Raw genomic sequence first — 27,912 nt, forward strand, 5'->3', positions numbered from 1 at the left:
GGGATGTGTCCCCTCCCTCACCGCACCCACCCCACCCCTGCCCCAGGACATGACGAAGCCACACGCACACACAAGGCCGTGAGCTGCACACAGGAACACAGGGGCTGCGCTCACGACAACATTGAAAAAATATACATTATATATAATACACCCAGGGCCCCACTCCCCTCTCGTGCCCACAACCTAGCCACACCCGTCCCGGTCCCCCAGGGAAGGGGTGGGGGCTGTGGGACCTCAGGACCGCAAGGGCAGGAGGGGAAAGAGGACATGAAGGCAGGAAAGGGGAAAGGTGGAGAAGCAGGGATCCCCAGAGTGACGTGGAAACAGGTGGGGATCACAAGAGAAGCAGGGAGGACCCAGCCAAGGAAGGCGGTGGGGGTGGGAGAGGGGGAGTAGAGGCTGTCCCTCCATCCCACCCCAGCCCAGCCACTGCTACTGACACCCGAAGGGTGCGCGCCAAGGGGGTGGCTGCCGTGGGGGGCAGAAAGGGCAGCTGGAGTTGTGGAGCCGCTCTCTCACCGGCCGGGCGCCAGGGCCGGGACAGCCGGCGCTGAGGGCAGCGGTGGGCCGGGCGCAGGGGCAGACTCCAGTGGGGCCTGTGGGGCTGTGAGATGAAGGGTGACTCTAGTGAAGCGCTTTCTCCCTCTTGGTCTCTCTTCTCTCAGATGTCCTCCCTTTTCTGGAGTGTCTCTGTCTCCCCTTCTCCCTCCGTGCGGGGAGGTGTAGGCCTTAGTAGCGGTGTGGGGGGGTCTCGATGATGCGCCTCTCGTCACTGCTGGGGGAGTCGGCTGCCTCCGAGTCACTGCTGTCCTCGTCCTCCTGCTGGCCACCGGCAGCCCCCGCCATGCTGGCCTGCCGGCTCTGATAGGACTAGAGGCCCCGACAGGGAGGAGGCGGCTCAGCGGCCTCTTGCTGGAGCCGCGCCCCCCTGTCCAGCACTCCCTCCCCACTGCCGCCCTCGCAGCTCTGCTCTGAACCCCGGCTCAGGGCCGGCCCCCGTTAGGGGTCCCGTTGTGCACAGTCCGGCTCAGTCTGGACCCTGTGGACCTCCCTGTCCCCCAGGGCCACTCACCTCCATGGGGTTCACGATGATGGTGAGAGCTGAGTCATCCCAGAAGAGGTCCGGGTCCTTGGGGTCACTGGAGGCCCCCGGGGGCCCGTCGGCCCCTGAGACGCGGCGGTGGAGGGAGTGGATGCGCACGAGGCCCAGGATGACCATGAGCACCAGGAAGCCCACGCACACCACGATGATGAGAGTCGCGGCACTCGGGACCACTGCGGGGGAGCGTGGTGGTGAGGGGTGGCCAGGCACACCTGGGGGCACTCGGACACTGACAGCGGGGCTGGGGGAGGAGGCGGCCCAGGCAGGGCATCCCAGAGTAGGACAGGGCAGACCCATGGTGGTCTAGAAGAGGGGCATACCCTGAGGAACTGCGAGAGAAACAGACCCACTGGGAAGGCAGGAGACGAGAGAGGGAGGGGAGCAGAGTGGCCGCTGCTCCAGCCAAAGGGCCGCACCAAGGGAAGCAGATGTGAAAAGGGAGGCAAGGGCAGTGGAGCAGAAAGGCTCCAGCCCAGTGCTCTCAGGAACAGCCCTGTCCTCAGAGGACAGAGGGCAAGCACTGGAATCGCACCTCCCATTCTGCCTGTGCCTTCCCCAGAGACGACTCAGCCTAGGAAAGAGGGGCCCAGTGCCCGGTGGGGCAAGGAGAGAGACCAGCAAACAGCTTAACTAGTGCAGGAGGAGAAGCAGCTCCAAGCCTAGCCTGGCTGCCAGGAAGAAGGTGCTAGCACCCAAGGGAGGGGACAGGCCCAAGGGGCAAGGGGCAGCCCCTTCACTTACCCACCTGGACTGAGCTCATGCCTGCTCGGAGACACCTCCCTTCTCCTGGTGGGCTCAGAGCTCCTGGTCGTCAGGGGCTCCTGCTCTCCCCAAGTCTCCTCCTGAGGTGTACCTGTCTCCCCTTTTGCCCTCCTGTGCCTCTGGCCCCACAGCCTCACGCCCAGGCTCAGGGGGGCATGGAACCCGGAGAAGGGTGCATGCACCCTCACACGGACCTTCGAGCTGATGGTAGCAAAGCAGATGTGCATGCACAGGCATACGCCCAAGAAGACGGTGCGGGCACACAGCTGGACAAAGGTCGAGACACCCCATAACCGCGCCAGGCCTCTGCCGGCCCACACGCCAGCCCGCGCCAGCCACCAGGCAGCCTGATCACACAGCAGGATTAAACGAATGCATCTGAGGGTTTCCAGCAAGGTACAGTAGAGCCAAATGTGCAGAGTCACCCAGTTCCCCACCAGCTGGGCACACAAGGCGACCCCCTGGAGAAAGACGTAAACACTACAGACGTGGGCCATGAGAGCCACAGAGCGTGCGGCCGCAAGCACAGCCCTGCCCAGCTGCTGCACACACACACACAGCACTCGGACACACATGAGGGGGCAGAGCCACAGAGCCCGCAGCCCCAGGGACAGCAGGTGGAGGCAGAGACCCCACACACGCACCCCCAGGCCCAGGGCCCTCACGGACAGCTGGGTCACTACACCCCACATGGGTGCACACTCCTGGCCACAGCGTGTGCACACAACAGCTCGACCCTGGGCAGTCCTGTTGCTGAGGGGCTACACCACATATGTGGGCCCCAGACGCACAAGAGACCAGCAGTCACACAGCAAGCCCCTAGGGCCACACATACACACATGAATATTACCATACAGCCCAGTCACAAATTACCTACAGGCTGAGACTCACATGTCAAGGGACACAGCAGAGATTAGAGAAGCACACGGCCCAGGAGCCCACCACACGCCCTGCTGCGGACCGCCCCGCCCCGGCAGCCAGCACACTCAGCTGCCGCACGCTCCAGGGCTAACCAGGTGTGTGGGAAAGGCCCTGCCTGGGCAGGCCCGTCAGCCGCACACCTCTCTGAGGCCACCCTGATGGCTCTCTGCCAAGTTGGTCCCCATCCTGACCCGACCCATTGCCCACTTGGGGCCAGGCGCCAGTCAGAGCAGGCTGTGCCAGGGCAGGCCAGCAGGCTCCCTGGGCACTGGCTCCAAGGAGAAGATGGGCTGGCTGGATCGGTATTTCCCAACTGCCTGGGTTAGTGGAGGAGGGAAGAAGGAGACAGAGCGCCCTTTCTCCCCATCTGCAGGAAACAGGCCCTCCTAGGTCTCCACATCCACAGACAAGACCCCACTGGCAGGCGGCCCCGTGGCTAAGCCCAGGCTCTAGAAGGAGTGCGACCCCCACTCAGAGTGGAGGCCAAAGCAGGTGAACTTGGGCACAGGATGACAAGCTAAAGCTTCTGGTTTGTGCCTTAATCAATGCAGGTTTCCCTCTGAGTCCCTGGCCTAATGAAGGAAATAACAAGTTGATTGCCAGGAGAATAAGAAATGACCACAAGAAAGACAAAATGCAGACATTCTATCTCTAGGCAAACATGTCTGGTTAATTAGTTTAAGATGAGCCAGGCAGATGGGGGGATTTTTTTAATTAGCTACAGACAAAAATAAAGAATTTAAAAAATACAATCAACTTTTCTTGCTACATTAGATCTGAGCTGTTAATTCTGGCCTTGAATGACCTCCAGAGCCAGCATTAAGGGGTAATTTAGCAAATGGCCCATTTGATTGTAAGGACACTGTTGGAAGCCCTGTCCACAGCCTGAATGGTGCCATCTGTATGAAGAACCTCAGGAGAGACTTCTTCCTGCTGTCAGTCCCAGGGCTCCTCTGACATATCAGTCGCCTCCTATCACGTGACTTTCATAACTGTTCAAGTTCCCTTTTGATTTAGCTACAAAGAAGCTCAGAGTCAAAATTCTGGCCCACTGTAGCAACAGCCTAGTGTCTCATAATATGCATTTTGTGAACTGGCTTTATTCCCTGGCTGCATCTTATTCTTCTTTCGTCGTTATCTTTTCCTTCTTACTTCCTAATTCATTTTCATTTTTATCCTATTGCATTGTAGGTCTTTCTGCAAAGTTCAGATACTTACAAGAAACAAAGTAGGGAAATGATTCCCAAACTTTGCTGCACATTGGAATCACATGGGGATTTTTATAAGCCACTGATACCTGACCCCACCCCCAGACATTCTGACTTAATTGGTATGAGGTGTCATTTGGGCGTCAAGAGTTTTTAAAGCTCCTCAGGTGACTCTGGCCGACATGAAAGTTTAGGATGACTGGATAAGTAATGTCTTCATCATCTTGTCTCACCCTTCTCAGACCTTATTCTCCCTAACCATAAACACCCCCAACAACCCACCCACCCCAGTTTTCTCATGCCCATCCCAAATCCCTTCTACCCTTCAAGGTCCAAGCTCAGGCTCTTATATGTACCACAAAACCTTCCCGGACTGTTCCGGTTCACAATGATCTCGCGTTTCTGGTGCACTCAGGAGCTTCAGAGAAATGAGCCTCCGTCCCAGTGGACGAGATCCTACCTCTTACTGCGTCTACATGTTTAGAGTAGTTTGATATTGTGAAACCATAATTCTGGTTTCTCTGGGGGATTGGGGGTGAATGGAAGGAACGCCTTGTGGAGTCAGAAAAGGTGTACGGAAGGGTGACGGCATCACCAATGCCCTCAGGGGAGCCATGAACTCAGAGCCCTACTCAGGCCACAGTAGGGGAAAGGCTCTCAAGTGCGTCTCAGAGGGAAGCTCAGTGGCCGGGACATGAGCTCAGAACAAAGGGTGGAAGGCTGGGCTTCGCTGTGAGGAGGGAAGCAAGGGTAGCGTTGCAAACACCGCTCCTCCGGGGGCTGAGGGGTGAGGCACGCTGCCTGCCAGGCCAGCCAGGGCGGGAAGCTCGGGGGCAGTTAGAAGGACGCCCTCACCTGGGGACTCATAGCAAAGCAAGTCAGGACTGAGACTGTCACCACGCCCAGCAGCACTCACAGCTGCCTTGACCCTAACCCGAGTAGCGGGTCCCAGTGTCCAACCCAGAAAATAGTAAGTGAGATAATTCCCAAGGAAAGAATTGGAGAAAGAGCTAGGGAATCATGAGAAGAAAAAACATTTATATAGCTGGCTCAAAGAGTCTATTAAAGAAAAAAAAAATCTGATGCTTATTGAAGTTAACAAAATAAATAAATAAAACAGGTTTAGTTTGCTAACGTGTTTCTATGGACTACATATTGTGTGAAGCTTCTTTGAACCTCTGCAACTTGGTTATGCCTTAGACTCCCTCCGCAGCCTGACTTCCACCACTTTGCTGTAACAAATCACAGCAGAACACTTAAAAGGGTCTCTGCAGCTGTTTTCAGAACAAGCAAGGAAGAAGGGAACGAGTCCCAGGGAAATACAAGGGACAGGGTAGGTGGTGACTGCCGATGGAGAGAGGAAAGCAGACTGGATCAATGTGGGAGCCAGGGGAGCTGGCCTCAGTCAAAGAAGCCCTGGGAAGCCCCTCGGGAACTCCCCCAAATTAGGTGCAAATCTAAAGTAACGAGATTTTTTTTTTTAAGCAGCAAACACACAGTGAGAGGGTGGGGGGCCATGATTACTCCACAGACTCTGGAATCATGCTGCCTGGATTTAAGTCCTGATACTTTCTAGCTGTGTGACCTTGGGTTAGGTAGTTGACCTCTCTGTGCCTCCATTTCCTTGCCTTTAAAGGGGCTAATTTTGTTTGTTGTTTGTAATGGCTAAATGAGTATGTGTATATCCTATCAGCATGGTGCCTGGCATAAAATGAGACCTCCCTGTGTTCATATTCCCTTTATTTCCATTACATATGTTGAAATGAGTGCTATATTTTCATACAGTGTTCAGAGACCATGAACTTCTTCCAAGAAAGCATTAGTGGAACTCCTTAGGGAACTGCCTCCAGAGCCTGTGACACAACCTTTTGACTTTTTTCAAAAGGGACAAATCTATAGCCTTTGACAGTGGGCTTAATGTGTAAAAACTTTTAAAATGATATCCAGAGCCAACTCTGACAAAACTAGATGATGAAGTTGTGTAATACTGAACAGGGCCAAAAGCAAGGTGTGTCCAAAAAGTAACAAAAATAAATGCACTCATAAATTAGCTTTGAAAGCAATTCTATAAAGGAATTCCAAAAATCATTTCAGCAACATCAGCATCAGTTTGCAGTTTTTAATAAAGTGGAAGAATACTTGTTTTAGAATATTAAGTGATGTTTACATCAGATTATAAAATTGTTTGATTGCAACTTTGTTAAAAGAAAAAAAAGCCATGAAAAAAGACTGGAAAGTAATATACCATATTAACAGTGGTTTCCTCTATATGATGGAATTATTGCTGATTTTTCTTTTTTTTTTTACTTGTATTTTCTAGTTTTTCTACAGTTAAGCAACTCTTAAGTAAAAAATAAAGGCCAGGTGTGGTGACTCAAGCCTGTAATCCTAGCACTCTGGGAGGCTGAGATAGGAGGATCACTTGAGCCCAGGAGTTGGAGACCAGCCTGAGCAAGAGCGAAACCCAGTCTACTAAAATTAGGAAAATTAGCCAGGCATGGTGCTGCATACCTGTAGTCCCCATTACTCAGGAGGTTGAGGCAAGAGGATCCCTTGAGCCCAGGAGTTTGAGGTTGCAGTGAACTACTATGATGCCATTGCACTCTACCCAGGGTGACAGAGTGAGACTCTGTCTCAAAAAAGTAAAAAATAAAGTGGAAAATAAAAATTGTGCCACTGGTAAAGGACTATGGCCAGGGAACAAGATCATTTTGAAAGGAGCACTCCAGCTGAATGTAATATTTTATAAATTTGCATATTTTGTTTAAGAAATGTTATGACTTTACAGGTAGCACATAATTACATGTACCAACTCTCTCCTGAGAATAGGGACTACATGTATCCTATAATTCTTTTATATCATCTTAGGAGAGTGCTAGTACACAGTAGGTGCTTAATAAATACTTAGTAGCTTCACTACAGAGGATTCTTAGGTGCAGGGCTAATTTGATATTGTTTAGGGCTTGGAAGGTGCAGAGGGGGAGATGGGTAGCAGCAGGAATGACAAAGACACCCAAACCCCACACTGACTTTATGACTCCAGGCATAAGCACCCCCTGCAATGACACAAGGCTCCCGTTCTTCACAAGGGAAAGTTAATGACCCAGAGGATCCAGGGGTTGGTCCGCCGCTGTCAGCGAAAGCAGGCAGCACACAGGGAACAGAACCCACTGTTCCACCTGAGTCCCCGCCCAGCCTGGAGGGGGAGGATGCCTATGCCCAGCCCACTCGCCTGCCACCACCCCTCCCTGCCCAGCCCCACCAGCCTTACGTACTGGAGTTCCGGTGGGAGCTGGCCAGGCTGTGTCCCGCCATCTCCGGGGGAGGCTGGTGACCACGATGCAGGAACTGCTGGGAGCTGAGCACATGGCTGGGGTGGGCAACCCGATTCATGCTGTGCAGGACGTTGACCTGGGCAGAGGGAGGGCTCCATGGGCACACTCGGTTGTCCCTAGGTCCTCCCACCTCTCTAGAGCCCAGCTCCATCTCCTCGCTTCTGCCCCCACTTCTCCTCCTCCTTCTCCTCCTCCTCCTCATCCTCCCCCACCCACCCGTGATGTCCGGCCCCCTCCACACTGCCATGTCCACACCCCCACTGAGCGATTTGAGTCCACCCCACCCTGGTTCCTCGCCAGGGGCAGGTGGCTGTGCAAGGAAGGAGACTGTCTGGGTACCTCCACGATGAATTCATTGCTGGAGTAACGGCCATTCATTTCCGAGCAGGAAAGCCGGAATTTCCTGGCGTAGAGGGCAGCTCCGTGTCGCAGCCGATACCGAGCCTGCCTCAGGATCTCCTCGTACACCGTGATGCTCTCCACCCCTGGGGCCGAGGAGGCAGCTCGGTGAGGCTGGCCCAGGGCAGCAGCCTCGCCCGAACTCCCACCAGCTGACCACACAAAACTGTGGAGTGGCTCGGCCCCACCGTCCCCAGAGCTGTGACCTGGGCTCTCCGAGGAAGGAGGTTCTCTCCACCCCACCTGCTCTGCCTGACGGGGGTGGACCCAGGCTCCCTCCCCTGCTCGCCCTTCTCTACTGGCTCTGCGGCTTCTGGGTAGGAACAGAAAGAAGGAAATAAGGACATCCTGACAGACATGGGAGGTATCAAGCAGGAGGGAAACTGAGGCAGGGAAAATACAGACCTCCTGAGGGAGGCCCTGGAAGGGGCTGGAGAGAGGAGGGAACTGGTTATACCCAAAGTTTCCCTGGCATGCCAGGGAGGTGGCAAGCAGGAGGGAAACTGAGGCAGGGAAAATACAGACGTCCTGAAGGAGGCCCTGGAAGGGGCTGGAGAGAGGAGGGAACTGGTTATACCCAAAGTTTCCCTCGGGCATCCTCTGGACACTACCAAATCCTCACTGCCCACTATTCATTAAGAAATGAGCACTCAAAGTAAAGCCGTGGTGTCACGTGAGATCAGTGAGCTGGAAGACAGAGAAGATGACCAGCCGCACAGCGAGGAGCTAGGAAGCTCATCACAGAAGATGGGCAGGAGGAGCAAAGGGAGGAGGGAAGCCTGAGGAGAAGCAGAAATGGGGCCAGGCAGAGGGAGCAGGCTATGGGGAGGAGCAGGAAGGGAAACATTTGGAGCCGGAAGCCGGGCATACCTCCCCTAGGGGCAGTCTGAAAGCCAGAGGGTCTTCCAGACAGGGAAGGTATATGACAGGCACTTGGTCACACCCCTGGGCCTAGAAGGAGGGCCCTCTGGGTTTCCCAGGTCCTTAATCACGGTGCGGGTCACACACCCAAAAGCAGGACGGGCTCTCAGGCCCCACTGACCAGCGATGGTGAGGTAGGCCGACGTGTTGGTGAGCTCCAGCCCGCGCTGCTGCAAGGATGCCATGTCCAAGAGCAGGCTTTCCCGCTCGGGGTCTAGGTCATCGCCCACCAGAGAAATTTCGCAGCCGTCCAGGTTGTGCACAATCTCATCCGACATGCGTGTGTCCGTCACTGTGTGGGGAGAGCCAGGGTCTGGTGAGAGCTGAAGGACTCACTGAGGTTCTGAGACCCAGCCATCTCCTCATGGCCATGCCTCCTCCCCTACTAGGGTCTTTCCTCAAGACAGTCAGCATCACTCTCAAGAACATCGTTACGCAACAATCCCCTTCCACCTCTGGCTTCCTGCTTGCTCGGCTTCTTAAGGGCAAGTCGTTCTAGTCAAGCAAACACAGGCTGAAGCTGCTACCCACTTCCAGCCCAGGTTTCTCCCTCATTCTGGCTCCAGACATTGGCCCCATCTCTCAATGATGCCGCTCCCTGGAGTCACCCTTACCTGTGCCCTGCCAGCTCTCATCCTTTTTGGCCTCCACCTGGTGAGAAATGGAGCAAGTGATCTGAAGATCAGGGAACAAAGGGACCCCCTCGAGTCCTTCAAAGTCCACAGCCGGACGGGCAAAATGAGCAGTGCCACTCAGCAGGATCTGGGGGGCGTCAGGCTGAAGGACCACCACGTAGCCCTCCACCTCCGGGATGGAGACACAGGATTCTTCGCTGAAGCACCTGTGTGAGAAAGAAGCGAGCCCGTTCATTTCCTCAACCCCAACAGCCCGTCCCATAAATCTGTGTTCGGTTTCATGCCTCTGGGCCTCTGCCTCCACAGTAGAGCAGCCATGTCAGGGAGGGGAGGGAGGAATGAGGGTAGTGGCTCTGCACCCCAACCCCCACAGCAAATTTGCGGGGGAAGATAGCCTTTCCTGGTAGGACTTCACTGCAGGAAAAGGTCACAGACGAAAGGTCGGGCAATCCCAACCTGTGAGAGCGATCACAGTGCCCCACCCCAGGATTATGGAACATCTAAAAATTCTATTTTAATGAAAAATAAAACAAATTGAGCTGACAAAAATGTATACAGGCCGGGCGCTGTGGCTCACGCCTGTAATCCTAGCTCTTGGGAGGCCGAGGCGGGCGGATTGCTCAAGGTCAGGAGTTCAAAACCAGCCTGAGCAAGAGCGAGACCCCGTCTCTACTATAAATAGAAAGAAATTAATTGGCCAACTGATATATATATAAAAAAAAAATTAGCCGGGCATGGTGGCGCATGCCTGTAGTCCCAGCTACTCGGGAGGCTGAGGCAGAAGGATCGCTCGAGCCCAGGAGTTTGAGGTTGCTGTGAGCTAGGCTGACGCCACGGCACTCACTCTAGCCTGGACAACAAAGTGAGACTCTGTCTCAAAAAAAAAAAAAAAATGTATACACACATAGTTCTTTACTCAGGAATTTAAAAAATGCTTGGAGTCAGTACAGTATCTGACATATCTATGCCAAAAACATCCAACAACAAGCCAGGCACGGTGGCAAGATCCAGCTACTTGGGTGCTAAAGTAGGAGGATCACTTTGAGCTCAGGAGTTCAAAACCATCCTGGGCAACACAGCAAGACACCATGTCAAAATCAAAAAGATATCCAACAATAAAAGTAGGGTGAGCAGTATCTATCAAAGAATGTCCTCCTCCTTGGTGTATTTTCCAGTCCTTTCAACATCAGTGAAATACACTTTGTTAGGTGAGATTATCTGACCCCCTTGGACCTAGATCCACTGTGCCATGAAGCCTGGCTGATCAGGGTGCCAAGGACAGACCATCCCTCGAAGACTCAGCCAAGTCAAACCAACAACAGCAACAATGCGCAGGACGGCACTCCCACCACCATCCCTAAGCCCTGCCCTTTGTCAATGATGACACCTAACAATCACACAGCACTTGCCAGTTTATGATGCATTTTTGCCCTTGTTATTTCATTATAATCTTATTTCAGTACTGTAGAATAGGGATAAGAAACCAAAGTTCTTCCGTGTCCTACTTTATTTGTAAAAAAAAAAAAGAAAGAAAGAAAAGAAGAGAAGAGAAAAAGAAAAAGAAAGAAACTAAAGCTCTTAGATCAAGCCACACAAGTAATATGTCTCAGAGTTAAGACTTAAACCCACTGCCAAGACTAGAGGATCACTTGGGGCTGGGAATTGGAGACCAGCTGGGCAACATAGTGAGACCCTGTCTCTATAAAAAATTTTAAAATGAGCCAGGCATGGTGGTACATGCCTGTAGTCCCAGCTACTCAGGAGGCTGAGGCAGGGGGATTGCTTGAGCCCAGGAATTCGAGATTACAATGAGCTATGACCATTCCAGTATGGGCAACAGAGCAAGACCATCTAAAAAAAACAAAAAACAAAAAGCTTAATGACTGTCAGGTGTTCTGCATTAAAAAAAAGAAGAAGAAAAAAATTGAGATGAATTTTTTTTATTTAAAAAAATAAAATAAAATATATAAATAAAAAACTTAAACTCATTCTTCTCATTCCTAGTCCACTGATCTTTCCACCAAACCACAGCTACCATTTGGGGCCCAGGTTTGCTCCAGGGAAATTTATGTAGGAAGAAGTCCCCCTTGAACAATCTTCACATGGGAGTTGGCAATTCAGGAGCAGGACTCTGGTCCACACGCTTGTACACATTGAAATGATTTTGCTGAGTCTGTTATTATCGGCATTATTGAACATGCCCAGCTTGACAGCTGGAGCCAAAAGGGAGAAGGTGTGAGTTCCCAGGCCACATGGAGCAGCAGGGCCTGTCGCAATCTGCACTGTCATCCAGACGGGCCTAGATCAAAGCCCCTGGGGAAACAACCCCAGCTGATCCCGGGAGCACAGGCTCCAATGCATATCCCCCTGCCATGAGCAAGGCTGTGCTGCTGCTCCAGGGGACCCCAAGGCAAGGAGGAGGCGTCCCTGATCCCCAGCACTGATGGAGAGATTAGATACCACACACAAACTTGAAAACAAGCCAAAGATGGTCACCACCATATGAGTGACACAAACAAAAAGCCAGGAGAGTTCAGAGGAGGAAGACGTTGTCTCGGCTAGGATGGGAGTTGGACGTTTGGAAGGAAGGTAGGACTGATCGGGAAAAGTAGCAATTGAGGTAGCCTTGAAGGAGGGTAGGAATCCACCTAGCAGAAGGTGACAGTGGGGTGGATGCTGAGGCGCTGGCTAAGGAGAGTAGAGCAACGCGGGGCAGGAATGGCCAGCAGGAGCCAGACGTTAAGGGCTTTGAATGCCACGGTGAGAGCCAGCATTTTATTCAGCGGGTGGAGGAAGCCAGGGATACATTCATCAGGGAAATGTGATGACGATGAAATCTGCAATGTAATATCATTCACCTAGCCTCAGGGTGGAGGGTGAATGAAGTTAGAGACTAGAGACAGGTCAGCCAGTTAGGGGCAACAGGCCAGGTGAGAGGTAAGGAGAGCCTGGGCCACAGCAATGACAGCAGAAAAGGAAAAAGAGGAGACAGATTCCAGGCACTCCACACAGAGGCAGGATCCAAGGGACCTGGCGTGGAGGATGAAGGCAGGGAGGAAGCAAAGATGACTCAGAGGTTTCAAGCCTGGGTGACTACAAGGACAGAGATGCCACTACAGAAAGAGAGAATTCAGGGGAGCGACTGGTTTGGGCATTGCAGTTGATTATTCCAGCATTAGCTCATTTGCTTGAGGTGCTAGCAGAACTTCCAGATAGAGATTACAGCAGGCAAGTAGGAGGTCAAGAGCCGTGGAAAGAGGACAAAGCCTGAGAAAAAGATGTGGTATCCGTCTGTTCAGGGGTCAATGCCACGAGCAGATGGGCTTTCCAAGAAAGAGATTAATAAAAAAATAAAAAACTTAAGGAAAACCTGCATTTAAGCATTGACCAAATAGTTGCATAAATCTAGCTTTACAAGACCAGTGCCCTAACCCTTGAGCTATGGAGCCGACTTCATAAATCTAGCTTTAAATGGATGGAGGTGGAAGAACTGAGAAATGGAAGTTCGGGAAGCCAGCCCACGGAAAAGGGCAAGGACATGCACCAGGGAAAGCAGGGAGCCAAGAGGTATCTGTCTCTCTGCTGCACACATGCACACACGTACACACGTGCACACATGTACACACATGCACACACATACACACGTGCACACAGTCATCCCTGGGGAAGCGTTAGGGTGGTACTGACCATGTGGTAGCCCTAGAAACGAGAGAGGAGAGCTGTCTTTCCTCCTCTCCTAAAGAAAACACCGAGGTCCCTTCCCTCTACTAAAGGACCACAGGCAGGTTCCAAGCCCTTGGATAAGCCTCTGTCCTGGGCATGAAAGCAGTGGGAGGAATTCAGATGCACCAGTGAGCAAAGAGGATGTCAGCCCCTCCCCTGTGGGACCTGCCCTTACAGGCTCCACCCTAGGCCATAAAACAGGGCCCTGCCTTCTGGGGCTCCTGAGCACCCTGGAGGGGATGAGGCCATGCCTTGGTTTCTGAGGGCTTAAGCCCCTCATAACTGGATGGCAGCCCTTTAGCATCTGGAGTTCCGACTAACGCATGGGGGGAGGTGCACACTGGGCACCAATGTGGGCCCAAGTGACCTCATCTGCCCATGACCTTCAGCTCCACACCATGACCACACCACAGACCAGCAGCCCAAGGCCCAAAAGCCACGGCCCCTGCCTTCCACAGCCCTAATCGTGAGGCCTGATAATCACACCCAGACACTGTGTAGGGTGCAGAGCCCTCTGCTCTCTAAACCCTCCCCTCCTAGGATGGGACCAGTCAGTGATGTTTCTCTTCCTATAGCCTCTGAGAAACTGAGTCAGAGTAGGGGAGAGGAGTAACAAGACTAGAACACAGAAATCCTTACTCCCAAATCCTGTAATCCACCCACTAGATGGCAGGATCTCCTAAAAACTGTCCCACAAACCATAATTGGGGTTCATATAATATTAAATATTAAATGCCTTCATATAATAATGGCCAATTATTTATGAAACACTCTGCTAGGCATTTGATTTGGATTATATCATTAAGTTATCATAACAATTCCATGAGTTAAACTCTACTGTTATCCCTGCTCCATAGCATTTGCCCAGTGCTAAAAAGCAAGCAATAGCTGGGTGAGGTGGCTCAGGCCTGTAATCTTAGCACTCTGGGAGGCCAAGGTGGGAAGATAGCTTGAGGTCAGGAGTTCAAGACTAGCCTGAGCAAAAGTGAGACCCTGTCTCTACTAAAAAGAGAAAAAATTAGCCAGGCCTGGTGGTACACGCCTGTAGTCCCAGCTACTAGGGAGGCTGAGGCAGAAGGATCGCTTGAGCCCAGGCATTTGAGGTTGCCATGAGCTAGGCTGATGCCACGGTACTCTAGCCCAGGCAACAGAGCAAGACTCTGTCTCAAAAAAAAAAAAAAAAAAAAAAGCTAGCAATAGACATTATGTCCTTAACTATTATGCCTTCAATTAATCTAGTATTAATTAGTATTAATCTAATATATAAACCTTGAAATAATCTATATTATTTATTTTAAGTAATACAAAATAATTCACTTAAAATTCAGGGATCAGTAAACTTTTTCTATGAAAGACCAGGTACTAAATATTTTCAGCTTCAAGGGCCACACAGTTTGTCCCAACTACTCAGTTCTGCCATGAGAGTGTGAAAGCAGCCATAGTAAATATGCAAATGAGTGGGCACAGCTGTGTCTCAATAAAACTTTATTTATAAAAACAGGCAGCTGGCCAGGTTTGGCCTGAAACCCTAGGTTGCCAGCCCTTAGGCTTAGATCATCATATTTGACCTTGCAAGAACTTGGGCAAGCAAGATTAAAACAGGTGAAGCACCCAGAACTCATTATTTGCCCAAGGTCATCCAGGCAATTTGGATCAAGTCAGAATTAACGTCAGGTCTCCCAGGTCCCAATCCTCTTTGTCCCACTTTACATATCAGCATAGAGATGATCAAAACCCAAAAATCCCGGAAGTGTCACTTGGTGGAAAGAACAGTGAATTAGTTATTGAGACATCTGAGTCTAGCCCAGGTTCTTCTACCAATTTTGCTGTGTGACCTTCAGTGGTCAACTGTCCTCTCTGGGGGCCCAGTCTCCGTATCCACGAAATGAAGGTGGGCCTAGTCCTAGGTGACATCTTAGGTCAAGAAGTTGTGACAATGCCTGGCTCTGCTCTAGGATTTGTGCCGCCCCAGCCCACACTCACTTGACGGCGGTGGTGAGGCGCAGGGGCCTGACGCCGGGCGTGGCAAAGCGCAGAGTGTTCATGTAAGCCACATGCTGCAGGGCATGGTTGAAGGTCTCCACATCATCCCCCTCCAGGGTGAGCAGGGACTGCGAGGGGTTCACGTGGACCTGGGCCCCAGACACAGACACAGCTGACAGCAGGGCCAGGAGGTGGGAGAGGGAGTAAAGGTGGAGAGGTGGGGCAGGGTGAGGGGCAAGGGGCATGCCAGGAAGGAGAGGGCTAGGGGACGGGGCTATACCTTCATGCCTTTGCCCAGGCTCTCGAAATCCCTATAGTCCAGCCCCTCCCGACATGCATAGAGGCACTCGATGACCTCGCGGCTCTCCAGGCGACCTGAGCGCACGCTGAAACCAGCCAGGTAGCCGTGGAAGTAGTGGTGGATCGGCAAAGGGTCTCCTAGGGCAGGAACACAGGAGCGGGAGTGGAGGTGAGAGGTGAGAGGAGAGGAGGATGGAACAGGGACAGGGGGGCTGAGAGAAAAGGAAAAGAGAGAAAGAGCAGAAATATTGAGAAAGAAGGTGAAAAAGAGAAATAGGGAAACCAAAAAAAAAAAAGGAAAAAAGAGATGAAAGGTAAGAGAAGTGAGGATGAGGAGGAGGTTGGAGAAGGGAGAGAGGTGAGACAAGAAAAGACAGAAAAGAGCCTGGGCAGAAGGCTGAAAAACAGAAGCAACAGAAATGAAAGAGGCTTCCTGCAGAGGGAGAAAGAGAAGGAAACCAGGACCTTTCCTTTCGGGAGGAAAGAGGAGAAACCAGGAGGAAGGGCAGGCTGCAAGGAAGGGCGTCTGTACAGTGACATGCAAGGAGCCAGGATGAATGTGAGCAGCTTCACAGATGCACTGATCTTCCCTCCTGCGTGTCTGGCCCCAGCACTCCCTCTGCTATGTGGAAAGGCAGCGGGAGAAGCCCCTACTTCAGCTGCCCCGGCAGGACAGACAGCCAGAATCCAGCCAAGCTACCCTGGCCTTCCCGCGTCTGTATTTCTCAGAGGCTCTGCCCCCTGGTGGCACAACTAGCAGCAACCAGCCCGGATGGGGTTTGGGGTGGAAAGGGAGCACAGGACAGGCAGTTGAGGCAAGAACTCTCTGGTCTCCAGTTCTCACACAGAGTACCTTGTGTGGTGTCTGTACTGTTGTCTCCTTTTTCCTTCTCTTTGTTCTTCTCCTCTGGGGACAAAAAAACAAACGCACACACAAAAAGTAGCAGTGAGCTCAAGGTTGTGGGGACAGATTGACAAAGAGGAAGGAACTAGAAGTTTTCCTCTCATCCCATGAGTCTTGTAATGCCCATGTAGGGCTTGCAGCTTCTCAGCTGAGTCCCAGCCCTTCTTTTATCATGCCCCAATCCCTCTAGCCTCTGTAACAGACAAACCCCCAAATATGACATCACCACCCCCCCCACACACACACATATACACCTGCTTGCGAAAGAAAAAAATGAAAGAAATGGCTTCAAAGTTGGAAGACTGACAACACTCTGAAAGGTTACTATCCTCTAGCAGGGGAGTGGGCTGTGCAAATCATCATTACTTTGAAGGAACAAACTGGGAATTGACTGACATTGTATTGTCGAAAGAGAGATTCTGGGGACGCCTGAGAAGTTAATTCTCCCAGGTCAGAGGTGGTGACCTGTTGGATGGGTGGGAGGTGTGGGAGGCCATGGTCCCCTCCAGTGGAGACTCTCAGAGTGACCCTGCCCAACCTCAGGGAGACATGTGTGGTGGCCTCAGCTGCTGGGGTCAGGCTGCCCTGGCTCCCTTTCCCAGGCCTATACCACTGGAGTCTTCCCTGAGAAGCTCAGAGGGACTTACCAGTCCAGCAGGCCCCGATCATGAGAGCAGGCTCCCTTCGGGGCGGGTGGATGAGGCCATTGTCATGGATGAGGGCAGGGTCGAAGGAGATGCCATCGGCATAGAGTGTAACTGTGGGGAACTCCAGGTTCAGAGCATAGTGGTGCCACTCATCATCACAGACCTGGGGGGAGGGTAAGGACAGGAGCCCTGAGATACTTCCTTTCCAGGCAGTCCACCCAGGCACTGCACCACCCCCTGGAGATGGGGCACAGTCCCCCATGTTCCCAGTTCTGCCAACAGGGCTGACTAGTGAATCGCTGCCCACCCAGCTCAAGGAATGACACCCTTGTCCAAAGTCTATCAGGCAACCAATCTAGTACCAAAAATCTCACTCTTCATGTAAATCTTTAAAGCTATAACTATGCCTAAGAGGAGTAACACACTATGTCAGGAATAAAATTTTCCAAAAAATTATGTAGTATGTATGTATGGCATGGGAACCTCTAGGGTAGTTTCTAACCCAACAGGAACCACTAAACAAATATGGCTTCCCTTTGCAGCTTCCCCCGGGGACAGCCAGGATGGGTGGGCAGAGGAAGGAGGGGTAGAGTCCTCTCCCTTCTCAAATTTCAAATGTTGGGGTCCCTTGAGGCTCAACCTGAACCTTCTTCCATTTCCTCTCTGTGCTTTATCTCTCTCACCTCATCTGTTTCTATTCAATGACACCAAATTTATGCCGATAACTCCAAAATCTACATTTCCAGCTCATCTCCTCTGAGGCCGGGCTCTCCACTTGGATGTCTCACAAGTATCTCAAATTGAACGTGTGTGAGATGAAAGTCCATGCCCCTTCCCACTCCCTCGGTTTTCCCTGGGGAACAGGAATGTTCCATCGCCCACCCGGTCGCTCAAGTGGATGACACAGAGGCATCTTTGATCCTTCCCTTTCCCTCACCCTCCTCACCCGGCCGTCGGCAGGTGCTGCCGACCCCAGGTCCAACAGAACCACAGCTGTGGGTTGGTGTGCAGGTCTCCCGCCTCCATTGCCACACCTCAGTCAAGTCCCCAGCCCCTGCCGTGTGGGCTGCTGCAACCACCCCGTCTACTTGCACTCTCGAGTCTCTTCAACACATTCCTCCCACAGCTGCCAAAGGGATCTTGCTAAAATGTCAGTCTGATCAGGTCATGTCCCACTTTAAATCCTCCAAAATAGTCTTCCCATCTCTCACAGGACAAAGATCTGACCCCCGTTTACAAAGTCCACCGTACAGCCCACTCACTCTCATCTCTCCAACCTCATCTCCAGTCTTGTCCACTCTACCCCAGCTTCACTGGCCTTTCCCTGCTCGGAATGTGCCAAGCTCTTTCCTGCCTCAGGGCCTTTGCATCTGCTCTTCCCTCTGCCCGGACACTTCCCACTCTCTCCCCACCGCAGCTATTTCTCATCCTTTAGAGCTAAGCTTAAATGTCACCTCAGGCCTATGCTGAGCATCCCATCTAAGGTGAATTCCCTCTTCCTTGCCTCCCCCAGTCTTGACCCCAGTTCCTTGCTTGCTTCTTTCAGAGCGTTTATCACAGGTATATATTTACATATCTAATTATTTCGTATAAATCTATCTCCCCAAGTAAATGTAAGCTCAGTGAAGACAAAGATTTTGTTCCGTTCATTGTGCCCCCCAGAACCTAGCAGAATGGCAGAGACTCAGTTGGTATTCAATACATACTTGTTGAATAAATGAGGGTGAATTAAAGAAAAATAGAAGGGGCACTGTTCCCAATATTAGCACTTGGGGGAAACACCAAGAAGCAGCCAGTGGCAGATTATCTCTTGGAAAGAGAGCCACAAACAGCAAAAGCCTCTGTAGACGGACCTTAATTATCCAGTTTGTTAATTTTCTAGGCATTTATTTCCCTTTCTCCCTCTTCTTCCTGCCTTTTTTTAAAAAGCCATTTGCTTACTCAGCCACTCCACCAGGACTTGCAAGGAAAACAGAAGAAGATTCAAACTCAAATTAGTCTTCAATGGTCCTTGTGATCAGCTTGGAGAATAAATAATGAGGAGGCTGCAACTGTTGGCTCAAGAGGGGCTTTTAAATATTTTGTCCATTTTTATTCATCCCTTCACAATCATGGGTGATTATAGTGAGAATTAACATACACAGATTCCTTTTCAGTCTATGAAGGTCTATTACATCATTTAATCCTACAACAACCCTGGGATGTAGAATTCTTTTTATCACTATTTATTAGGTTAAAAAAAAAAAAAACCTGAAGTTTAGACAAAAACTTGCTAGCAAGTTCCCTTGGCAGGACTCAAACTCAATCTGCGTAGCTCGGAATGACTTACTGTCTTGACTGCAACAGGCTAACTGCCTGTGAGTTGGGGCTGTGCACCATTAAGGTTCTAGATAAGAAAGGTAAAATAAAGCAAGGGGGAAAGATGTGCCGTCGGGTTGGTGCTAGCGGTCATTTGGAGTGTTTTCTGTAGGGACCAGTCTTGGAGAAAGAGAACAGGGGAGCTGGGGGTAGAACAGTCAGCCGCTGAAGGTGGGGAACGAAAGAGGGGGCACAGGGCAACCCAGAAAGTGCCACCCCTGCCCTGGGATCAATCTTCCCTAAATGTTAGTCACAGCCACCCGGCCTCACCTGCTCCAGCTTCCAGAGGAACTTGACGGGACGGGCACTCTCAAGCAGGGGCCAGTAGAGGAAGGCGATCCTGCAGCCGTGGACGGTCAGTGAGTAGTGAGAGAAGCCGTCCTCTGGGGGGAGAGGGTTGGGACGGGGTCACGTGCAGAGCAGCAGGAAGGATGAGACGTTGGATTCTTTTAATCCTCTCGCCTGTGCTCCCTCGTTCTCTCTCTCTCTATGTCTCTCTCTCTCTCTCTCTCTCTCTCTCTCTCTCTCTCTCTCTCTCTCTCTTTCTCTCTCACACACACACACATACGCTCCAGTCCAAATAACAACTCAGGCTTCTCTGGCACGCTGGCCGGCTGCGGAGGACACTGGCCAGCCTGCTCCCACCCAGCTCTTCGTTGGTTCTTTGCCATCATGGGTGGCAACCCTTTCCAGGTCAAGAAAAACGAGGTCAGAGAAGTGGCTAGAAAGGAAAGAGCAGGTCGAGGCTAAGCCGTCCCTAGAGGGCTGCGCCACTGCGGCTGAGGGAAGAGAAGTACTTGGAGATGGAGCCAGTCAGCCCTCAGAGGAGCAGGACGGGTGACAGCGAAGGGAAGGCACGGGCCCCCCGTTGCTCAGCCTTGCCCACTGCCGTGGAGGGCTCGGATGGGAGTAGATAAGGGGAGCAGCCTACCACATGGTGGGGTGTGGGGGCCGACCAGGAAACCGCAGGTGAGAATGGCAGCGGGGAGTCCCATTGCACTCCAAGAGCAGTGGGACCGAGACATGTCATGTTGGGGATAAATCGCCGAATTTCAGGGGGTGTCAAACCTAGCACTGGCGTCCCACAAGTGAAGAGAGGGGACATGACCTATCCATAGTCACACACTGGACAGTGGCAGAGATGGGACTCAGAGCCCACTTCCCACTCCCAGGCTAGCGCCGAGGGGAGGCTCACCATTCTGGACTGTGTTACACACGATGGTTTCCTCTTCCTTCTTGCCCTTGTTGGGAGTTACGCCATGCTTCATCCAGAAGGACAGGGTGAAGTGGTCGCTGAGGCTGCCCTGGGGCCCAGAGCCCAGCCCAGCTGGGCCACCCAAGGGCACCTGTACAGCCTGGGTGCCATTGAACCAGTAGATCAGGCTGCTGTCCTGGCTGTAGTGCACTGAGAGCCCTGCTGTCCAGTTGGCATTGGGGCCAGGCATGGGCAACAGATCCACTTCCCCAGTGGCAGCACCTGCAGGAGCCCCAGGAGGCCTAAGTGTCAGAGCTGAGAGGCAGCAGATGGAAAACGGGCAGGAGGCAGGGAAGAGGGACTGACGGGAAAGGATTTCCTGCAGCTAGTCTCACTGCCTCTTGTGGCCATTCAAAGACAAGAGTGGGATGGACTTGGACTTTCTTCTAGAAATGTCGCTCCAGTTAACCCATTCTCCAACTCTCCATCTCCCCTACCATTGTTCCATAATGCATCTGGTGACTGGTGCTACAATTATGCATTTTTGCCAAAGACATATCCACCTGCCCTTTGGTCCACAAATGCTAACCGTGTGCCACCACAGTTGTGGATAATGCGTCTGTGGATGGCAGAGAGATGTAGGGCAGAGTGTTAGGAAAAGGGCAGGGGAGGTTGGGGCAGGGGCTGGATGGGAAGGGACAGGCCTGAGGGAGTGTTGGGGGAGGGGCGCACCCACCACAGAGTTTCCGCAGTGCCCGCTCTGAGTAGTTGTCACGGTCACAGCCCTTGGCCACATGGCTGGTCTGCAGCTCTATGGTGGCCTGGATATTCCAGAGTGGTTCGTCACAGGTCTCCAGGCGGATACCAGGGAACAAAGCCAAACTCCCAGCGCCTGGTGCATACTCGATCCTTTTGTTCCAGCCTTCAGGGGTGAGGTACAGAGGGCAAGGGGAGTCGGGGGAGAAAAAGATGAAGCCACGTCCCCTATCCATTCTCTCTGTACGATGTCCCCTGACCATCTTGGCCTCCTAGGAAAATGGTCTGGCCAAAGCAGATAGCTACAAACCTTCCCCAAATATCCCCCTGAAGCCCTAGCTAGCCCCCTTAATTGTCAGAAGGGACAAAGAGAGACCAAGGGGAAAGACGATTCACTAGATGGGCTGCAGAGCTGAGCTCCTCACCTTGCCAGCTGGGTTTACAGGTGGGCTTCACCTGGATCTCCACCTCAGCATCATCTGCCGCCCGCTTCTTCCCGCAGTCATAAGCCGTCACCGTAAACTTGTAGAGCCTCTCGCCGCTGTACTGCAGCTTCTCTGTGTTCTCGATGTTCCCTGGGCGGGGGGAGGGAGGACATCAAGAGTCAGGAGCACTGGAGAAAGCCCAGGGAAGCGAGGGAGGATTCGCGGCAGGAGGGTTGGGAGGGACAGGAAGCTGGGAAGATGGCATCTGGGAGCAAAAGGCTCCACATCTGGGAAGGAGGTGAGCGAGGGCCTGAGGGGCAGACATGGCCAGTGCAGCGCGGGGTGGTGGGTGAGGGATGTGGGCGCACGGGCTGGGCAGCTGGGGGAGGCGGGGCTGGACTCACCATCATTGTCAATGAGGAAGGGCGTGTTGGGCGTGAGGATCTCGTAGTAGCAGATCTGGCTGTACTGGGGGGAGCAGTCGCCGTCGATGGCTTCCACACGCAGGATGCGGTCATATAGCTTCCCCTCTGTCACCGCGGCACGGTACAGCCGCTCCACAAACACCGGCGCAAACTCGTTCACATCGTTGACCCGCACGTGCACGGTAGCCCTGCACATACCAGAGTGGGAGGAGGACGAGGACGCGTCAGCCAGCCTCGACATGACACACAGACACACCAACATGCCGAGAGAGGCTCGTTGGAATCCCGACAGGGGCCAGAGCAGAAAGAGCCTGTCTGTCCCTGAGAAGGGGCAGTCAGCATCTCAGCCCCACCCGCAGGGCGCCGGGCAAGGGAGAGGACCCAAGGCAGGGTGACTGGTGAGGGCACGACGAGCGAGCCCTAGGGGACAGCAGGAGCTGCTTTGATGGCTTTTGTACAGAATGCCATGGGTTCAGGTTAGGAGGAAGGCAGGTCCTTCCTTCAGGACTGCCAGATGCAATGGATAATCGAGGAAGGCGCAGATTAAAAGCCAAATTAAAGCCAGCCATGATAAAAGAGATGGCATTTGGACGAAAGTCACCCGACACGCCTGAGTGGTGCATAGGAGCTGTGTGCTGCCCTCCGAACATGTGAGTGGCATGTACGTGCCAGGGTGGCCCCTCCCTCTCCTGCTCCGTCCAGGGCACACAGGGCTGGGTCTGGGCCCTTCATCCCAAGCCCTGCCCCTAGCCAAGATCCAGGCTCCCAGGGGCCAGAGGCAAGGGTCCTATCTCCAAAGGGGAAACTGAGTCACAAAGATCATTTCTATCTCTAGTGCCCCTTATGGCCCAGCCCTGAGCCTTTATCATGCTACAACCATCCCCTACCCACCCTTGCCTAGAGCCTCGTGTGTGGGCCATGATCGTGTGGGGGGTACACTGCAAACAGAGGGAGGGGCAGGTGAAAGGGATCTGGGTGGGTGCTGGCTGTGCCCCTCCTCTTCCTTCTCGTTCTCATCGCAACCCCCGTGCGCTGAGCCCTGTGCCGGGTGGCGGGCACTGTGGTACATGCTTTTATCACAAACCGTCTCCTGTAATCTTCACAGCAACCTTACGAAGCAGGTATCATCACTGTCTCCATTTTACAGATAAGGAAACGCAGGTCCAGAAAGGCTAAGGTGCCCAAGTTCATAGAGGCAGAGCCAGGATTAGATCTCACTGAACTCTACTGTGTTTCTGTCACCTTGACCTAGGTCCCTAAAACCTGGGAACAGCAGGGGGCGGGCTGCTATTCAATGCTGGCATGGACACAGGATGGTGAGGGCCTTGGGAGCAGGGAGGGGGGCCCTGCAGCACATGGGGCGGGGGACAAGGACCTCCTCACTTGTGGGACTTCTTGGTGTTGGCCCCGTCAGGGCCCTCGCCACAGTCGTAGGCCTGGATAGTGAAGGTGTGCTCCTTCTGGGCCTCGCAGTCCACAGGCTCCTTGGCCCGGATCAGCCCCTCTCCTGTCGCCTTGTCCAGAATCACGGCCTCAAAGGGCACCCCAGACCCATGGAGCCGGAAGCCGCAGATCTCACCTGGCCAAGGGGGCAGGGAGGAATAAGGCTCCTGGGCCACCTGCCGCATCTTCTTCCCTCCCTTCCCACAGCCTCTCCCGCCAAACCCCTGTCCCTTCTCCTGCAGGCACAAAAGCATTAATTATCAAACATACAACTCCAACCCAGCTTCCCTGAGCAGCAACCTCTCAGAGCTTCCAGGCCTGGGATCTTGCAAAACCCTGATGTGTTTATCCCCTGCCTGCCACATCCTTCTCTCTGGCATCCGTAGTTCAACCTCCATTCTTCAGTGGAGCCAATTCTCTGCCTTGAGCCCACTTTTCTACTTTCCAATGGCCTTGTCCCCACTTTCTCAGTGCTCCCCACTTTCTCAGGACCTCCTCTCCATCCCTGCTCTCATCCCTCCCACCTGCTTTTCTCTTACCTACCGTCCCTGGCCGACCCTCGCCCCAATTACCTGCATAGCGCAAGGGGGCATCCTTATCCAAGGCAAAGAGTGGTGGGTTCAGCAGGACTGTGTTGTCATTCTCCATGACGATGCCCTGGTATTCCGCCTCGATCCATGGCTTATGCTTATTGGCTGGCCCCGCCCCAGGAAGAAGAGAGGAAGCACCTGTGAGCAGGACCGCCACTCCCCAGACAATCACACCCAGCACCATCACCCTTTTCACCCTGCAGGAGCGCCTTGCAGGAGGGAGGGATGGGAACAAGAAATCCGATACTAAAGAAGTCCAAGGGTCTGCTGGAGGTCCCAGCCTTCTCCTATAGCAGGATAGATGGTTTCCATGGCAACAGCCTGCCCTGGGGAAAAGAGGACCACTATCTCCCCTGGAAACCATGGTGGGGGGCACGGAGAATCTTCCTTAGGAACTTCATGTGCTGGAGAATGGAGACATGGGACTCAGGGAATATTGGAGGATGTCAGAAGGGATAGGTTAAGGGCAGAGTCAAAGCTAGAAAAAGAAGATCTAGAAGTTTCCTGAGATCCTAATTGTTTATCCTCCTCCCCATCCCATTTCTGCACTTCTTCCAGGCAAGCCCCAATCTAAGACCATTTCCCCAGAGCAGAGGAAGAGGAAGAGTAGAGAGTAGAGAAGAGAAGATATATAGGACAGAGGGAGGGGGACAGAGAGGGGCAGGGATGGAGCAGAGGAATCAACGCCAAATGACTGGACCCAGCAGAGCCGACATCCTGAGGGATTAAAGAGCTGGCCTAGAAACACGACCAATCCGTTCCCTGCTTCCCACCCCCACACCCAAGAGACCACATTCAAAACCAGCACATTTCTGTGTCCTCTGCAAGGCCACCAAACCCCACATTCCCTGAACCCCACTTTATACACAGATCCTTGCCTTAATCCCAAATCTTGTCTACCACACCCCTCCCCTTCAGCCACCAGCCCATTCAGGCTGGATGTGGGACCGGCGCAGGCTCTGGACCTCCCCATCTCCCCCCCGGCCCGATCGCCCTCTACCCTGGTGACGGGCTGCGGGGCAGCACAGCGCGTTCTCCAATTCCGCATCAGCCCAGCCCCAACCTCCACTGCTTGCTCCATCTAATCCCACTGTGCCCACTCCCAGACTCCCCAAGCACATCCATGACAGCATCAGAAGGAAACTGAGTCACCAAAGGGCACCTCACTCCCAGTATCTCAGGAGGAGCAAGAAATCCTGATGTCCACCCTGCCCTCCAGCCACAGCCCCAAGCCTGGCATCTGAGGCCTTGCTGCCAACGACCACCAAGCCCCCTTCCCTAATGGCTGGGGAGACAGCCACAAGATGGTGCTCAGGAGGCAGCACAGGAAGTGGCAGGAGGCAGAGTACCAGGCTGAGGTCAGAGACTGAGGTGGGAGCCCCAGCCAGCTGAGAATGGAGGCCAGGGCCAGGCACCTGCCCCATGGCTCACCCCCACACCCTGCTTCCAGCCTGGGTCTCTGAGCCTCTGGCTCCCCACTCCTGTCCCCTTGGCCCCTTCTGTCTCCCTGGGACCATTCCCTTTCACACACTCCTGAGTTCCCTGTCTCTTCCTCGGCTCTCCCCCCCCCCACCCACTTCTCATCTTTTTTCCTAATTTTCCTCTCATTCCTCCCTGTTTTCCAGCCTCCACCTTTACCCTCTCCCACGCCTCACCTCCCAGCTTCCCCTTCTCAGCTTTCCCTCTCACCACTGCTTTAGCGCCCCCCACACACCCACTTCTGCCCTTTCCTGCCTAGCTCCACCGTCTCCACCTACCTGAGCCCTCTGCCCCAAGCCCTTCCTCCCTTCCTCTCTCCAGCGGCCTCGCCCAGCTGAATTTATCTGCTGTCTGCCAGAGAGGGCAGCTCTGGTAACCCACAGCCCAGCTGATGCAGGCATAAGGGTATGAATGCAGAGGAACACGACAAACATACGTGCTCCGAATTGCTGAGCTGCAATGAACAGTTTCTCCCCAGGATGGGATGGAGCCGAACCAGATGGATCTGCCACACACCCTTAGCATGCGCAACCCCGGTGAAAACCGAGAACGACTGAGAGACGTGCACCACTCCCTCAGGGGCAAGTGCGTCTGAAACCCCAGATAGCTCCCAGGGTGGAGGAATTGGGGGAGGGGGAGATAGAGACCCCAGAGCAGAAGCAAGATGACCAACAAGAGAAGCACATGGGTAGGATGGACCAGAGAGGAGGATGTTGCCAGCGAGGAGTGAGGAAGAGGAGAAGGGAGACGGCTGGGAAAGGATGGGAAGGTGGACCACCGAGAGGAAGGGAGCACCTATCATGTGCCAAGCAGCCCCAACACCTCGTTCCACCCCTACCCCACGTCCTCTGCCCGGTCCCTCTTCCAGAGCCCCCATCCCCCTCACTCACCTTTGTTGCCAGAGCAGGACGGCAGCAGGGAGGCCAGCAAGAGCGGCAGCAGCGGGAGCGCCATGGCGCGAGTGGGGCACGGCAGGGCCGGCGACCCTCTGCCCCGGGAGCCTTGAGCCCGCTTATTCCACCCTGGGGTGGGGGTCGCAGGGGTTTTCCGAAGAGAGGAGGGAAGGCGAAGGACAGCAGGGCGGTGACAGAAAGGAGCCTGCTGCCCACACTAGTCCGCAGAGCAGACCCGCGCAGATGCCAGGCTGGGTGACCGAGCCGGGGACTTGCAGGGGCTCCCGGTTCCCTGCGAACCCAGCGTCCTCACTCTCACTCCCACCCCATCCCCTCTACTGCAGGATGACGTCAGCACAGCCCGGCAGCATTGACGGGCCCGCTGGCCAATCAGGGGGCTGGGTGGGCCAGGTGCTGCAGGGGGGCAGGGAGCCAATGGGACTGGGGGCGAGGGGCGGGAGAGTGTTAGGGCTTTTTCCCCTGACTGCAATTTGGGGGAGCAGAGGAACTGCGGGGGCTGGGGAGGAAGCTGGAGAGCCATAGAGGGGGTGGGAAATAAGAGGGACATTGGAAGAATGGAGAAGCTAGAAGCCAGGGGGCGGGCAGGGCAGACGTCAGTGGGGACCTGAGGGCGGGGAGGAGAGGCAGTATCCACGTCACCCCGCCCCCCGACTCTGCATTAGCCTCTTTTACAGCCTGTTCCATCAGCAAGCCCCTGCTGCGTGCCTTCTGGGAGCTGTGAAGTAAAACCCTCAGTCTGAGAAATCCTGGCATTTCAGTTCCCAGCCCAGGTCTCTGAGGAAGCCAAAGAACAGTCAGCACGGCCATGGGAAGGCTCTGGGACTGGAGAAAGGTGATATTTCTGCACCCCTCACACGCACAGGACACCTGTCAGGACAGTCCACCACCAGCTGGAATGGCAGGCCCTGTTTTCCCACTGCCTACCCTCCCTGCATTCCTCAGCCCAAATTTCCCACCTTAAACCATGATGAAGCAAGCCCAGTCTTCTGAAGCCTAGGAAGTTGGCAGGTTTGAGAGAGAAGAGGGCAGTTGGAGGCAGGGCACACAACAATTTAGGCGCCCCCATGCCACCCTTGCTGGAACACATCTGGTAAGCATGGGCTGTCTGAGGGCTGGGGCTGGGGGTGATGATACCATGGATGAGTCAGAGGGAGAGAAAAACCCCTGGGTCCCCAGCCAAAGACTATAAAATTTCCAGAATAGCTCACCAAACTCCTCCCTGGCCCTCTGCTCTGGACTTTGAACATGACACCCCTTCAGGCTGCTAACAGCGCCTCTGTGCTTGGGAAGAGCCTCCCTCCTAATGGCCCTATAGGGCCAAGAGTCTGGAATGCCTGTTTGGGGTCCCAGTTCAGCAAACTGAGGGAGCTGTGGGGGCCAGGGCTCCAGGGCGTTCCTCACCGTGGCTCCTGGCCAGCTGGCTGTCCTCCCCTCCTCCCCTCATACCTTTTAAGATCCCTGACTTAGTCCCAAGATCTCAGGATATT

General features: G+C 53.6%; 1 protein-coding gene across 1 annotated transcript; it reads right to left on the reverse strand.

Annotated features, from left to right (window-relative positions):
- On the reverse strand, nt 1–27,660 carry CLSTN3 (calsyntenin 3). Its single transcript, XM_012760653.3, has 18 exons — nt 26,402–27,660; nt 24,015–24,137; nt 23,383–23,578; nt 21,979–22,187; nt 21,575–21,724; nt 21,130–21,315; nt 20,394–20,675; nt 19,469–19,581; nt 16,841–17,003; nt 16,143–16,196; nt 15,270–15,427; nt 14,990–15,138; nt 9,263–9,489; nt 8,770–8,940; nt 7,668–7,813; nt 7,269–7,404; nt 1,073–1,275; nt 1–870 (listed from the first exon to the last, which is right to left on the reverse strand). Exons 1-18 carry the CDS (start codon nt 26,463–26,465, stop codon nt 730–732), a joined length of 2,871 nt encoding a protein of 956 aa, XP_012616107.1. The 5' UTR covers nt 26,466–27,660; the 3' UTR covers nt 1–729.
- Nucleotides 27,661–27,912: the final 252 nt, after the last annotated feature.

Source organism: Microcebus murinus, chromosome 10, assembly GCF_040939455.1.
Source record: "Microcebus murinus isolate Inina chromosome 10, M.murinus_Inina_mat1.0, whole genome shotgun sequence".
Taxonomy (NCBI): Eukaryota; Metazoa; Chordata; class Mammalia; order Primates; family Cheirogaleidae; genus Microcebus; species Microcebus murinus.

Coding starts and splice junctions, on each gene's coding strand:
- CLSTN3 (XM_012760653.3), bottom strand. CDS start 26,465: ATGGCGCTCCCGCTGCTGCCGCTCTTGCTGGCCTCCCTGCTGCCGTCC. Junction 24,138..26,401: donor GTCCTGCTCTGGCAACAAAG/GTGAGTGAGGGG, acceptor GGGCGGGGCCAG/CCAATAAGCATAAGCCATGG. Junction 16,197..16,840: donor GATCGGGGCCTGCTGGACTG/GTAAGTCCCTCT, acceptor TTTTGTCCCCAG/AGGAGAAGAACAAAGAGAAG.